General features: G+C 39.5%; 1 protein-coding gene and 1 long non-coding RNA gene across 8 annotated transcripts; both read left to right on the top strand.

The window, feature by feature from the left end:
- The first annotated feature begins 888 nt into the window (after positions 1-888).
- On the top strand, positions 889-2,692 carry LOC111204517. 2 transcript variants are annotated; one of them, XM_022699480.2, is made up of 4 exons: positions 889-1,195; positions 1,522-2,086; positions 2,206-2,427; positions 2,510-2,692. In XM_022699480.2, the coding sequence occupies exons 1-4, from the start codon at positions 1,111-1,113 to the stop codon at positions 2,532-2,534; spliced, it is 897 nt and encodes a 298-aa protein (XP_022555201.1). In that variant the 5' UTR covers positions 889-1,110; the 3' UTR covers positions 2,535-2,692. The 2 variants fall into 2 exon arrangements, with proteins under 2 accessions (XP_022555201.1, XP_022555200.1); XM_022699479.2 differs by having other exon boundaries at positions 1,522-2,143.
- Positions 2,693-4,581: 1,889 nt separating this feature from the next.
- LOC111209152 lies at positions 4,582-7,969 on the top strand. Of its 6 annotated transcripts, XR_002660902.2 has the most exons (8): positions 4,584-5,652; positions 5,716-5,759; positions 5,836-6,040; positions 6,128-6,226; positions 6,324-6,444; positions 6,522-6,585; positions 6,665-6,789; positions 6,862-7,969. It is a non-coding gene; the product is annotated as an uncharacterized LOC111209152 (long non-coding RNA). The 6 variants fall into 6 exon arrangements; XR_007321488.1 differs by having other exon boundaries at positions 4,582-5,652; positions 6,522-7,150; positions 7,231-7,969; XR_002660900.2 differs by having other exon boundaries at positions 4,585-5,652; positions 5,836-5,908; positions 5,987-6,040; positions 6,522-7,969.
- The last annotated feature ends 5,997 nt before the right edge of the window (positions 7,970-13,966 follow it).

Raw genomic sequence — 13,966 nt, 5'->3', positions numbered from 1 at the left:
CTGGGCATTTTTTTCTTAGATTTTATATTTTTGTGTTGTACCGCCACCGGGCATTTTTTTCTTAGATTTTTTTTTAAAATCTTTTTTTCTGATTTTTTTTTGGATTTTTTTTTCCGTTTGTGTGTTGTGAGGAAGAGAGTTGTGGGAAATGACATATATATAGAGAAATTTTTGAGTTGGGTAGTTGAAATATAACAACGATTTTACAAGGAATGTTTTACATGGATTTTACATGGTTTTAACATAATATTTACAACGACTTTACGACGAAATTAGGTAAGTTAAAGCACATTGAATACACGTTTTCACCTAAATATAACGGTAACATGTTTTGTTGTAATGTCGATGTAATGATTACGACGTATTTCTCATTCCACGTACTTTCGTCGTAAAGTTACATGGATTTTACGACGAACATTATTCGTCATAAATTTACATGGCGTTTACGACGAAAGTTGGATTCCTCGTAACTGCGTTGTAAACACCATGTAAATTTACGACAAAATATTTTCGTCGTAAATCTTCGTTGTTATGGGCACGTTTTCTTGTAGTGGTGGTTTGATCTGATCAAAATGTACAATGTCTCCCCCACTTTGCTAGATGAAACTATTGTACATTTGTAATTATAGACAAAATGCAGTGTCTATTCACATGAATAAACGAAGTATCACACAACTACCCAACTTCTAGAAGAAAGATCAATACTTTTTTTATATTTTTATGATTCCACCAAATCAACTTTGCAAAACCCACTTCTTAAAAAATAAATTTTAGTCATCACAAAAAAAAAAAACATATTCAATTTGTCCAAAAGTCCAACAATTTAATCCACAAAAATAAATAAAACAGACCTACCTATAAAAGAATATTAAAAAAAAAAAAAAAAAAAAACTCAAGGCAGCAGCAACTTTCTTTTTAATTCTCCCAACTTGATTGGCAGAGAAAGAGAGATAAAGGTCGAGAAGGTCTTTTCATCTTCCTTCATCCTCATCGTTTCGCCAGAATGCTCATCAGAAACAATAATCTCCTTTTTGTCTCCATGATGTGCTTTCTCTTCTAATCTCCGGCGAAAGAGATTTCAAAACAGAGGAGAGAGAGATAAGCTAATCTATGGCCGCCCCTATGACCGAGAAGGAAGCTATGGTGGATCCTTTCCTGGTCGAAGCTCTTCAGAACCCTCGTCATCGTCTCACCAGTTAGTCAATTCTCTCCCAAACCCACGATTCAATTTCACATATTGATCTGTTCTCATTAGCTTTCTAGGGTTTGATAGAATTGGAGAATCATGGGTTTCTCTAAAGTTCAATCCTTTCCTCGATTCAATGTTTTGGTGATTACGGTTGCGTGTTGTTTTCATTGGCATCATGAACATTGAAACTTGACTAATCACTCTGTTTTGCATTATTACCCTCAAATGTCAACACTTTTTCGTTTAATTTCTATATCTGGAAAGATTCTTTAAATGTGGTTGATGGGTGATGATGGATAAAGGTTGCATCTTTTTGTCGTTACGTGTTTCAGTTCTGCGTATGGAGCTCGACATACAAAAGTTCTTTCAAAACCCTGACCAGCTCCAGTTCGAGTTCCAACCCTTTCCAACGTCTTACCTGCGTCTCGCCGCACACCGAGTCGCTCAGCATTACGGACTAGCGACAATGTCTTTGGAGAACGGTAACGGTTCTCTAGACGGATCAGACAACAGGATCTTGGTGACAAAGACAGCCGAGAGCAGGTTTCCTCACGTCTGCTTATCAGAAATCCCCGTTAAGCAGCCTGAGAACGGTAGACCAGAGGGCTTCAAGATTGCAATCAAGGCTAGACCCAAGAGAGGATCCGGGAGCGGAGGTGGCGGGTGTGGAGTGCAGCAGAATCTTCTGAGGAGTGTTGAGGAGAGGAAAGAAGAGTATGATAAGGCCCGGGCTCGGATCTTTAACAGTCCTAGTAGCTCTGACTCTGAAGATTCTCCTCCTCTTGAAGGTGTAAACCGAAATGAGAATGACGTGGCGGTTAGTAATAGTGCTGCTGTTGATGCTGGTGGTTCGAGGACTTCTAGAGTAGCTATTATCAGAGATAGGGAGAAAGATCGGTACGATCCTGATTATGACAGGAGCTATGACAGATATGTAGCGGATCCTGCCTACAGGTAAAAACACCATTCCATCTCTTCTTGAACGGGCTGACATTCCATTAATTCATGTTTTGTAGGTACGTTAGGGTTATGCCATCTGGTCAAAGCTTCAGTCCGATGCCAATGCATATGCCATTTCACGATGGGGGCTTCCCGCAGATGCCAAGAGGTCATCAAGCTAATCTAAGCTACGGGCATCCGGTTATGAGTCCGTTTATTAACAACCCGGGTGGTTACACACCGTGGCCGAACTTGCCCTCTATGAACTATGTGCATTCGTTGAACCGTCCAGACTTCAGGTTTGCTCGTACTAAACTGTTGTTGTTTTGTCCATTAGATTATTCCTGATAGCCATTGCTTACTCTTTTCTTTACCCTGCAGGCATCCTTCTGCAAGCAATCCCTGACAAGAATTTAGTGTTTTGAGTACCTTCAATGTCTGTATTAAGAAAACAGAATCTATATAGATATTTAAGTGGCATTTAGGAGCTCTCTTTTCTGTTGTATAACAAGACATCTACCCTCTCTTTTGAATTTATTTCTTAATTTTATTATTATTATCGAACTTTGAATGAACCCCTAACCAATCTTTGATGGTGGAGTTAGTTTACTCCTGGTGAACCAAAATGTTCAAAAGAAATTGGAATTAGGTTCTTAGGTGAGATCTTTTTATGGAATGATCCTTCTGTGTTTAATGATAAACAAAGAACATAGAGTCCGGCAAGGTACTATTTGAAGAAAGCAATAGCTTTTATAGCTAGCAAAAATATCAGATGATGGTGTCTGTCTTGGTGAGAGAAGACCAGGACACTAAATGCCAGCTATGAACTCACCACCACCATTTGCTATATAAATCATTCCTCTCTCTAGTAATCTAACTTTTCATCGGGTTTGGTCCGTTGAAACTTGAAAATTTGAACATGAAGTTAGTTTTATATCATCAAAAGTAGAAAACGTAATTAAATTTAGTTTGACAAATTAGTCTTTTTTTCACGCTTATTCTCTAGTTAAATCTCCATCGTCATTAAGTAGAGAACGGAAGCTGAGATGCTGATGCTGTGACTCTTAATGTAAGCCACTAATTGTTTCTCTCTTCGGTTCTTCCTCCCATACGCCTTCTGCTCATAGATCTCAAGATGAAAAAACAAGCAAACCGATACACAAACTCGGTTGGTTCCACAAAGGTGGATAGTACTAAAAACACATAAGTGACTAACAATTCATACAGCTTCAGTTTTATTGAGTCAAAATAAGTTCATCCCACTACTAACGAACCTGAAATTAAATAAAACAGAACATTATACATAAGTAAACACACATCTGAGTTTTCATTTGATAAGCAAACAAGGAGTAATAATATTTTATATAGAATGTGTTTAATTACAAAATACAAGTTATCAATCTTTATATATAAAGTTGGCTTTTTCCCTTCTTATGACATGTGGAAGGGGGGTTTGTTGACATGTGTCCTCATGTTTTTTTGTGTATTTAAATTCTTTTTCTTTTAAATTATTGCAATTTTCTCCATCAATTTCTAATTGTGTATTATCTAATCCTTCTCACACTTATTGGTCTCTAAAATTCAAGAAATAAATAAAATAATATAAATATATTTTAAATATTTAATTTATTCACACCTAAAAATAGCAAGACTTTTCATCATTTTATTATTTTTACTAATTTTTATTATTTCATTTACAAATTATATTTATTTCAATATTAGTATCATAAGATAATCAAATTAAGAATAAGAAACTAGACAACCAACACATAAACTAAAAAAGCGGGCCAAAGGAAGAATAATAATCGAAAGGCCAAAGCCACCAAAAAGCAGAAAAATATATTCCTAAAACACCGGAATCACAACCAGTAGCTAAAAAGAAAGAAACACCTCACAGACTAAAAAAGAACATACAATACGGCATGCAACTGAAAAACCACAAAGCTCTGGATAGAAGGGACCAAAGCTCCAAGAGACTAACTCCGCACACCTATACCAAGGAAAACATGGAAAGAAAAGAAGCAACTTGAGAGAGGGAGAATGGAAGACAACCACCAAAAAATCAGAGACTAAACTTGAGACCAGAAATAACCTTCCAAGCCCACATAGCATACACGAACGAAAACATTATCCAAATCTCGACTGGCAAACATGGTGAAAGGGAGAGCCACCAGAGATGCGATGAAAGCTGCAAAGAGATGCAAGAATAGAGAGGGAAAGGGAGACGGAGCGAAATCAGAAAACTATGGAGCCGTCCTCGAGCTATATATGAAAGAGAGCATAGAAGTCAGAACACCAAAAACTGGATCTTGAAAACCAAAACGAGCAGAGACTATTGACGGTAAGCCAACGACGAGGAATACAAAATCAAAGACGAATAAACTCTGACCCAACCAAGGAGATGCAGTTCCTAACATCAGCTGAAATCTAAGGAAGAAGAGGAGCAATCAATATTGACTGGAACAACATACAATGCCGTGGGAAGCAACCGAACAACTGAAAACTCATAAACCCATTCTGCAACAAATACCATATAATCTCATAGGTGAAGAAGACAAGAAGAACAAGAGAAAAATGTGAGTCTTTTTCCGGTGATGGTGAGAAGCACCGCACACCAGATTTGTAACGAAATACATAGACGGTGAGGGCTCAAGTTTAAAATATGGGGAGAAGGCAAAAAACATCTTAAAAATTATAATTTTCAAAAGTATGAAAAAAATATAATACAATTTTGACGATGAAACCGTTAATCTTAGAATCAACAAATGCGTAGATGCAAAGTTATTGAAATTCAATATTAGTTTACGTTAGAAGCTCATTTGACTACTAACAAGTACTATATACACAACAACACATTATTCAAAAAAAAACAAACGCAAAATATATTAACTTATCACCTACTACATAACAAACTAAAAACATCAAATAATGATCTTAACAAATAAAAACGATAACATAATTACATTATCCAAAAATAAAATCATGCTCTTAGCAATAATAAAACAATATTCCGCGCGAAAAAGTTAACTTTTAGTTGACATGAATGTTTCTAACGTACTAGAAAAAAAAAATATGTCAATGTAGAAGTGGAACTCAATGCAAAAAATTCATCATTATGCCCAAAAAAAATAGAAAAACAATCTTTATCACATTAAAAAAAAAGTCGATGAGCAGGTGAAGGAAGGAATGAGGGTTTCAGGGAGTAGTCGTGGCTTCTAATCAACATCCACCTTCTTCCACGAAAACAAGCAATTCCATCAAACGTGAAAGCAAGTTTTCCTTCAATTTTTTTTGCTTGTTACTCTTAAGCAAAATATTTCGACAAAAACAGACATTCTTTAATACTTCCATCCCCTCTTCTGTCTGATCCTCAACCTATTTCTTGTCTCGATCAAAGCCTTCATGTTGTTGTTATAGCTTCTCAAGAACAAGATACAACACAACCAGCCGCGACTTTGCAAGTTAATGCTTCTAATGGAGCTGGAAGAGTCATTCCTGATACTCTTTTCGGCATTTTCTTCAAGGTTTGCTAAAAACGTTACAAGCCGAGTTTTCTTTAATGCTAATATGGTTCAAATCATCTGCAGGAGATAAACCATGCTGGTGCTGGCTGAACTCGTTAGCGACAGAGGTTAGAATCTTAGCTAAACTAATCGTGAAAAAAGCCATGAAAGACTAATCATTCTTAAGCTTTTGGTTTTGTACAGGGCTTGAAACTGGTGGGCCGTTCATTATGCTTTGAAGACATTGGAGCAGCCCCAATTTGGGTGTTCAACAACGGTAGTCTCGTAACATTCTGTTTGTATTCCACATCCATTGACGTTGTTGTTCTTTACAAGTGCTTCAACCTTTATGCAGGGATTAGTCATAAGATGAAGTTGAAACCGCCAGTATTCATTGCCTTTTGTTCAAGTATGACTGTTAAAACCACTCTTGTGTTTCATTAGCCAAGAAGCTCAAAACCAAAACTTCTTCTCCTTCTTCTTTTTTCTTTTTCAGGAAGCACTTGATGGTATCGAGTTTGCTCAGAGGAGATGCTAACTCTACATGGGGATCTGTTGGAGCTCTAATCGGACGCCAAGAGCCTTTTGAACTGAAGTAAGTTGCTATTGGGAACGAGGATTGTGGAAACACTCACACTTGACCTTTTAGTGATTGTCTTCTTTGACTCTAGATGAGATTTACAACTGTACAGGAAACTACATTGTGTTATATGATACTATCAAAAAGGCTTACTCTCAGATATCAAAATCATCTCCAACTGTGATGGATCATCTAGTCTGCTTGACCATCCTGCTGATTACTATGATTTTCATGTAAAAACATAACTTTGAAACTGTTTCTTTTGTGTGTGTGTTTCTGTCTGAAAGAAAGTGTTTTCCTTTTGTCACAGATATACACTTCTGCTAGCAGTTTGTTTTCCATGTATCATCAATTCGACGGCACTTCACGCAAGGGTCCAAGGGTGTTGTTGTTATAGATTATATGAGGCTTTTTAGCGTTATCTTTGCTCACTCGTGCAACTTTTTTTTGCAGGATTTTGTCAGTGAGTATGCTGTGACTGGAAAAGATGCTGTTGGGTTCTTCCTAGATGGAGTTAACCCATTGGGTTTGGTTTTGACAACCAAATTTGGTGTTGGGCAATGGTATTAGCACATGAGGTTAGTATTGGGCCTTGGGAGTTAATGATCCATAATGTAAGTCTCCTAACCTAATTTAGAGAGTGGTTGCAGACACAACACGAGCAGACAAGATCAGACTCACAATAATAGAGTTTAGAGAGAGACAAAAGAGAGAAAGAAGAGAGAAGGAGGAGAAAACTCGTCAGGCTATTTCAAGACTGGTTTTGGAGGATCAAACGGAAGTTGATCGGGCTGATATTTTGTGGAAAGGTCAGTGGGTTAGAGGTTCACCGAAGGGATTTGGATTTCAAAGGTTGGATTTTCTGTTGTCTGGGTTTTAGTGAAGCTGGTCGTCACAGTTCTTCAGCGGGACAGTCTTGGGTGTTTGGTAAATCCGACGGTGAGATCTTCTCTTCTTGCAATGAAATTTGGCAGATGTATTTTTGACTTGTTTATCTTGGATTTGTACGGTTGGATTAGTCTCTGGATGCCGGAATCCTTGTGAGCTGAGGTCGTTTGGTTGCTGCCGGTTTTGAAGCTTTGTGTTGCTCTCTTGTTGTTGTTGTTGTTTGTGTTGGAGATAGCTCTTTGAAGCTAGTGTCTCTGTTCTGTTCTGGTTGTTGAACAGGGAGGACGTGGTTGTACTCACAAACATTTATATAGTGGATTGTTGAGTGGACTACGGTCCCGTGGTTTTTCCTTCTCACATCGAAGAGGTTTTCCACTTAAAAAGTGATTGTCTCATTTACGTTTCTGCTTATACTATATTCTGCCATCGTCGAAGTATTTTCTTCACAGGTTCACACAAGGTCAGGGGAACACGACCATTAGTATTTCCGCTGCGCTCTGTGACTTTCCCCAACAGAATGGTATCAGAGCTTCTGGTTTTAGAGCTTTGGTTTTGATAACTTTGGGTTATTACTTGCTTGTGTGAAAGATGAAAAATATGAGCAGGATGATAAGCTTGAATGGTGCTAACTATCATCTATGGAAGAGCAAGATGGAGGATTTGCTCTTTGTTAAAGAATTCCATGTTCCAGTCTTCGAGGAGAAGAAACCTGAGAAGAAGACGGATGAAGAGTGGAAACTGCAGCATCGTCAAGTGTGTGGGTTGATAAGGCAGTGGGTAGATGATAATGTGTTGCATCATATTGAGACTGAGACGGATGCTCGTTCTTTGTGGAAGAAGCTGGAGCAGTTATATGCTAGGAAGACCGGAAACAACTTGATGCCCATATCAGACAACTTGTTGAGCAATCCCTGAAACGCATTCAAGTGATCCGTCATCGGAGTCCCCTCCTGATACCTCAACTCAATCAACTTCTTGATCATGTACATCTTGTTGTTTCCGGTCTTCCTAGCATATAACTGCTCCAGCTTCTTCCACATAGAACAAGCATCCGTCTCAGTCTCAATATGATGCAACACATTATCATCTACCCACTGCCTTATCAACCCACACACTTGGCGATGCTGCAGTTTCCACTCTTCATCCGTCTTCTTCTCAGGTTTCTTCTCCTCGAAGACTGGAACATGGAATTCTTTAACAAAGAGCAAATCATCCATCTTGCCCTTCCATAGATGATAGTTAGCACCATCCAAGCTTATCATCCTGCTCATATTTTCCATCTTTCACACAAGCAAATAATAACCCAAAGTTATCAAAACCAAAGCTCTAAAACTAGAAGCTCTGATACCACTCTGTTGGGGAAAGTCACACGGCGCAGCGGAAATACTAATGGTCATGTTCCCCTGACCTTGTGTGAACCTGTGAAGAAAATACTTTGACGATGGCAGAATATAGTATAAGCAGAAACGTAAATGAGACAATCACTTTTTACGTGGAAAACCTCCTCGATGTGAGAAGGAAAAACCACGGGACCGTAGTCCACTCAACAATCCACTATATAAATATTTGTGAGTACAACCACGTCCTCCCTGTTCAACAACAAGAACAGAACAGAGACACTAGCTTCAAAGAGCTATCTCCAACACAAACAACAACAACAACAAGAGAGCAACACAAACCTTCAAAACCGGCAGCAACCAAACGACCTCAGCTCACAAGGATTCCGGCATCGAGAGACTAATCCAACCGTACAAATCCAAAATAAACAAGTAAAAAATACCTCTGCCAAATTTCAGCTCAAGAAGAGAAGATCTCACCGTCGGATTTACCAAACACCCAAGACTATCCCGCTGAAGAACTGTGACGACCAGCTTCACTAAAACCCAGAAAATTCAACCTTTGAAATCCAAATCCTTTCGGTGAACCTCTAACCCACTGACTGAAGAAGCTTCCCACAAAATATCAGCCCGATTAAGTTCCGTTTGATCCTCTAAAACCAGTCTTGAAATAGCCTGACGAGTTTTCTCCTCCTTCTCTCTTCTTTCTCTCTTTTGTCTATCTCTAAACTCTATTATTGTGAGTCTGATCTTGTCTGCTCGTGTTATGTCTGCAACCACTCTCCAAATTAGGTTAGGAGACTTACATTATGGGTCATTAACTCCCAAGACCCAATACTAACCTCATGTGCTAATACCATTGCCCAACACCAAGTTTGGTTGTCAAAACCAAACCCAATGGGTTACCTCCATCTAGGAGGAACCCAACACAATTCCCCTCCGACTAGGTGGAGGAAACAACCATTCCGGCTATCCCTCGGTATACTTCAAGCTTCCCCCTCGGTAATGACTTCGTCATCATATCAGCTCCATTATCATCCGTATGAACTTTTTCAAGTTCCACTTCCTTAGAAGCAACCACATCACGTATACAATGATACCTCCTCTGAATGTGTTTTGACTTCGAATGAAATGTAGAATTCTTCCTGAGACAAATAGCGTTTTGACTATCACAAAGCAACACATAATTTTCTTGCTTGAAACTGATCTCTTCACAGAAGTTCTTCATCCACAACAACTCTTTACAAGCTTCAACTGCAGCAATGAACTCTGCCTCAGTGGTAGATAGTGCAACACACTTTTGCAATCTTGACTGCCATGCCACAGCTCCACCCACAAATGTTACCAAGTAACCCGAAGTAGATTTGCTAGAATCAGCATCTCCCGACATGTCAGAATCAGTGTAACTGACAAGCAATGGCTTCTTACCTCCAAATGTAATCTTCAAATCAGAAGACCCTCAGAGATATCTCAAAATCCACTTCACAACATTACAATGTTCTCTTCCCGGATTGGAGAGAAACCTGCTGACAATTCCAACGGCGTAGGCTAAATCTGGTCTTGTACAAACCATGGCATACATCAAACTACCCACTGCAGAAGCATATGGAACCTTCGCCATATCTTCCTTCTCCGCATATGTCTTCGGACTTTGTTGACTGCTCAGTCTCAAGTGTGGAGCAAGAGGAGTACTCAACACTTTAGACTTGTCCATGTGAAACCGCTTAAGTACTTTTTCAATGTACTTCTCCTGAGATAAGTGAATCAGCTTCTCACCTCTATCTCGAATAATTCTCATACCGAGAATCTGTTTCGATGGACCCATATCTTTCATGGCAAAGGACATGCTTAGCTGCTCTTTCAGCTCCTTAATTCTATACATGTTCCTGTCCACAATCAACATATCATCGACATACAGCAACAAGATGATAAAATCATCCTCGCCGAACACTTTCACAAATACACAATGGTCTGAATCAGTCTCTCCATAACCATGCTCCCCCATAACAGACTTGAACTTCATGTACCACTGCCTTGGTGCTTGCTTTAATCCATAAAGGTTTTTCTTCAAGCGGCAAACCAAATTTTCTTTGCCCTTTTTCACATAGCCTTCCGGTTGTTCCATGTAGATCTCTTCCTCCAAATCACCATGAAAGAAAGCAGTCTTCACATCCATTTGCTCAACCTCTAGATCAAGGCTCGCTGCCAATCCAAGTACAACCCGAATGGATGACATTTTCACAACAGGAGAAAAAATTTCATCATAATCAATTCCCTTCTTTTGGCTGTAGCGTTTCACAACCAATCTAGCCTTGTGTCGAGGTGGCAAATTGTCATTCTCATGCTTAATTCTGTACACCCACTTATTAAGCAGAGCCTTCTTGCCCTTAGGCAATTCCACCAACTCAAAAGTATGGTTCTCCTCAAAAGAATCCATCTCCTCATCCATGGCTCCAAACCACTTATCCTTGTGTTCATCCTCCAAAGTTTCTTCATAGCTTTCTGGCTCTCCCCCATCAGTAAGTAATACATACTCACTAGGATCATACCTTGTCGACGGTTTAAGACCTCTCTCGGATCTTCTAACAGTGGTAGGTTGGTTCTCAGCAGCTGGTGTCTCACCATGATCGTCACCATGATCACCACTACAATCTTCATGTGCGGGAGCATCTGCACTGGGTGTATTATCCTGAACCTCATCCTCAACCTCAACCTCACCGTGAACCGATGTAGAAGGAGTAGCCTCTGTATCGATCAAACCCACAAAAATCTGAGTTGGCTTTTTAGACTTGTCAATGTCCTTAATCGTTTGATCTCCCATAAACACAACATCTCTGCTCCTTATGAGCTTCTTCTCAACGGGATCATAAAATCTGTACCCGAACTCATCCTGACCATAACCGATGAACACACACTGCCGCGACTTCATCTCAAGCTTCGATTTATCAACCTTGGGAATATGAACAAATGCCTTACACCCAAAGACCCTCAAGTGACTGTAAGAAGCATCCTTACCAGTCCAAACCCTCTCTGGAACATCACCATCCAATGGAGTACTTGGTGACAAATTCAGCATATGAACCACCGTGTTCAAAGCTTCTGCCCAGAAAGTCATCGATAAGCATGACTGTAAGATCAAACATCTCATCCTCTCAACAATCGTCTGATTCATCCTTTCAGCCAACCCATTCAACTGTGGAGTATGAGGTGGCGTGAACTGATGCCTTATTCCATGCTCTTTGCAATAAGCATCAAATGGTCCAAGATACTCTCCACCAGTATCACTGCGGATACACTTCAGCTTTTTCACTGTTTGTCTCTCAAACAATGCTACAAAATGCTTGAAATATCCCAGCACCTGATCCTTCGTCCTCATAGGATATACCCACGACTTCCTTGAATGATCATCAATGAAAGTCATAAAATATGATGCGCCACCAAAAGATCTTGTCTTCATTGGACCACACACATCTGAGTGTACCAAATCCAGTACCTCGGGTTTCCTAGAAGGTGCGGAAGACTTGAAAGATACCTTGTGTTGTTTTCCCGAAAAGCAATGCGAACACTTCTGTAGGTGCAAACCAGAGATTCCTGGAATCACCTCATTCTTAGACAACACAGCCATTCCCTTCTCACTCATGTGACCGAGTCTTTTATGCCATAACTCCATGGCATTATCATTCTCCACCGCATTAACAACATCTTTGGATACCTTAGCCTGCATCCAATAGAAAGATGAAGACTTCTCACATCGAGCCACAATCAAAGAACCGCGAGAGAGCTTCCATTTACCACCGTGCAAACTGAAAAAACCCTCATCATCAAGTTTTCCCGTCGATATCAGATTCATCCTAATATCAGGAACATGCTTAACATCCTTAAGCACCAGCCTAGTACCAAGACTAGTCTCCAAGCAAACATCACCAATGCCAGCAACTTGAGCCATCGCATCATTCCCCATCTTCACAGAACCATAATTACCCGTAGTAAAGGTAAAAAACAAATCCCGCTGTGATGTAGCATGAGTAGTAGCTCCACTATCAATCACCCAACTGGTGTCCTGGTATGCGACATTAATGGCATCACCCTCAAGAAGAATCAGAAACTGATCTTCGGTGAGAGTCACCTGATCCACCTTTTCTTCTTGATTTCCTTGCTGCTTGTTTTTCAACTTCCAGCAATCCTTCTTCATGTGCCCTTTCTTATGATAGAAATAGCACTCCATATTTGCAAATCTATTAGACTTGCTCCTGCTCCTGCTCTTGTCTCTCTTGGGATCTCTACTGGTACTTCTCCCCCTAGACTCAGTAACAAAGGCATCTGACGCGAACTACTAGCATTCAACTGCCTTCTTGCTTCCTCATTAAGAACACTGTTCTTCACTGAATCCATCAAAATAACACCTTCCGACGCGGAGTTACAAAGAGACATCCTGAAAACCTCCCAAGAGTCTGGTAAAGTACCGAGAAACCATAGACCGTGAATCTCATCATCAAACCTGATGCCCATATCATACAACTTGTTGAGCAATCCCTGAAACGCATTCAAGTGATCCACTCTGTTGGGAAAAGTCACACGGCGCAGCGGAAATACTAATGGTCGTGTTCCCCTGACTTTGTGTGAACCTGTGAAGAAAATACTTCGACGATGGCAGAATATAGTATAAGCAGAAACGTATAAATGAGACAATCACTTTTTACGTGGAAAACCTCCTCGATGTGAAAAGGAAAAACTACGGGACCGTAGTCCACTCAACAGATGCTGGCGCAGGAAGCCATTCTCGCTGCTCTTGCAGAAGCTGCGTTTCTCATTGGTCTTGAAAAGAACATGTTTCTTCTTCTTCAGCTTTCCCTCTCATCTTCTAAGGCTATGAGTGAAAAACATCTTCTTGATGCTTTTCTTTGTTGCAGTGACATTGTGGAAATGGCGAGCTATGCACCGCACTTTGTGAACACAAACGATTGACGGTATCTCTCGTTATGTTGGTATAAATTACTCAGGAAAGCTAAGGCAACAGCCAACAACAATCTTGAGTTCTTTATAATCTCCACACTGTTGAACGGCGAGGTTTAAGTGGAAGTTTTGCTCTTTTTCATCCTGAGGATTTTTTTTTCGGTTAAATTTAAGTTATTTGGATGATCGTTTGATTGTCTTGGAAACTATTATCTATGACATTTATTAGTTGAAATAATATGGAATTCAAACCTAAAAACCATATAGGGGCTGTTTGTTTCACCATTTGCCATCTCCATCCAAATGATTCATTTGTATGATATATTCAAATGATCCATTCAGATTTTTGTGATTGTTTGTTTGTCCATCCACATAGCTCATCTAGATGAATCATCTAAATGGATCTTATGTTTGTTTCTTTATTTTCATTTCCATTCAAATGAGTTTAGTAAAGAAATTATTGAAATATCCTTGTGTTGATTTAATCATATGTTTAATATTAATTTTAACTATATTATATTTAATTATTTACAGTTTGGGCGGAAAAACAAGTTTTTACGGTTTTAGCGAGAAAACA

The sequence above is a fragment of the Brassica napus genome, chromosome C3 (assembly GCF_020379485.1).
Source record: "Brassica napus cultivar Da-Ae chromosome C3, Da-Ae, whole genome shotgun sequence".
NCBI classification, from domain to species: Eukaryota; Viridiplantae; Streptophyta; class Magnoliopsida; order Brassicales; family Brassicaceae; genus Brassica; species Brassica napus.
The sequence above is the reverse complement of the archived record's forward strand: the minus strand, read 5'-3'. Positions and strand labels throughout refer to the sequence as shown.

What these genes read in the sequence shown, in the direction of transcription:
- LOC111204517 (XM_022699479.2), top strand. Translation starts at nt 1,111, where the DNA reads ATGGCCGCCCCTATGACCGAGAAGGAAGCTATGGTGGATCCTTTCCTG. An exon ending in CCCTCGTCATCGTCTCACCA is followed by an intron (nt 1,196 to 1,521) that starts GTTAGTCAATTC and finishes TACGTGTTTCAG; the next exon opens with TTCTGCGTATGGAGCTCGAC. An exon ending in GTAGCGGATCCTGCCTACAG is followed by an intron (nt 2,144 to 2,205) that starts GTAAAAACACCA and finishes CATGTTTTGTAG; the next exon opens with GTACGTTAGGGTTATGCCAT.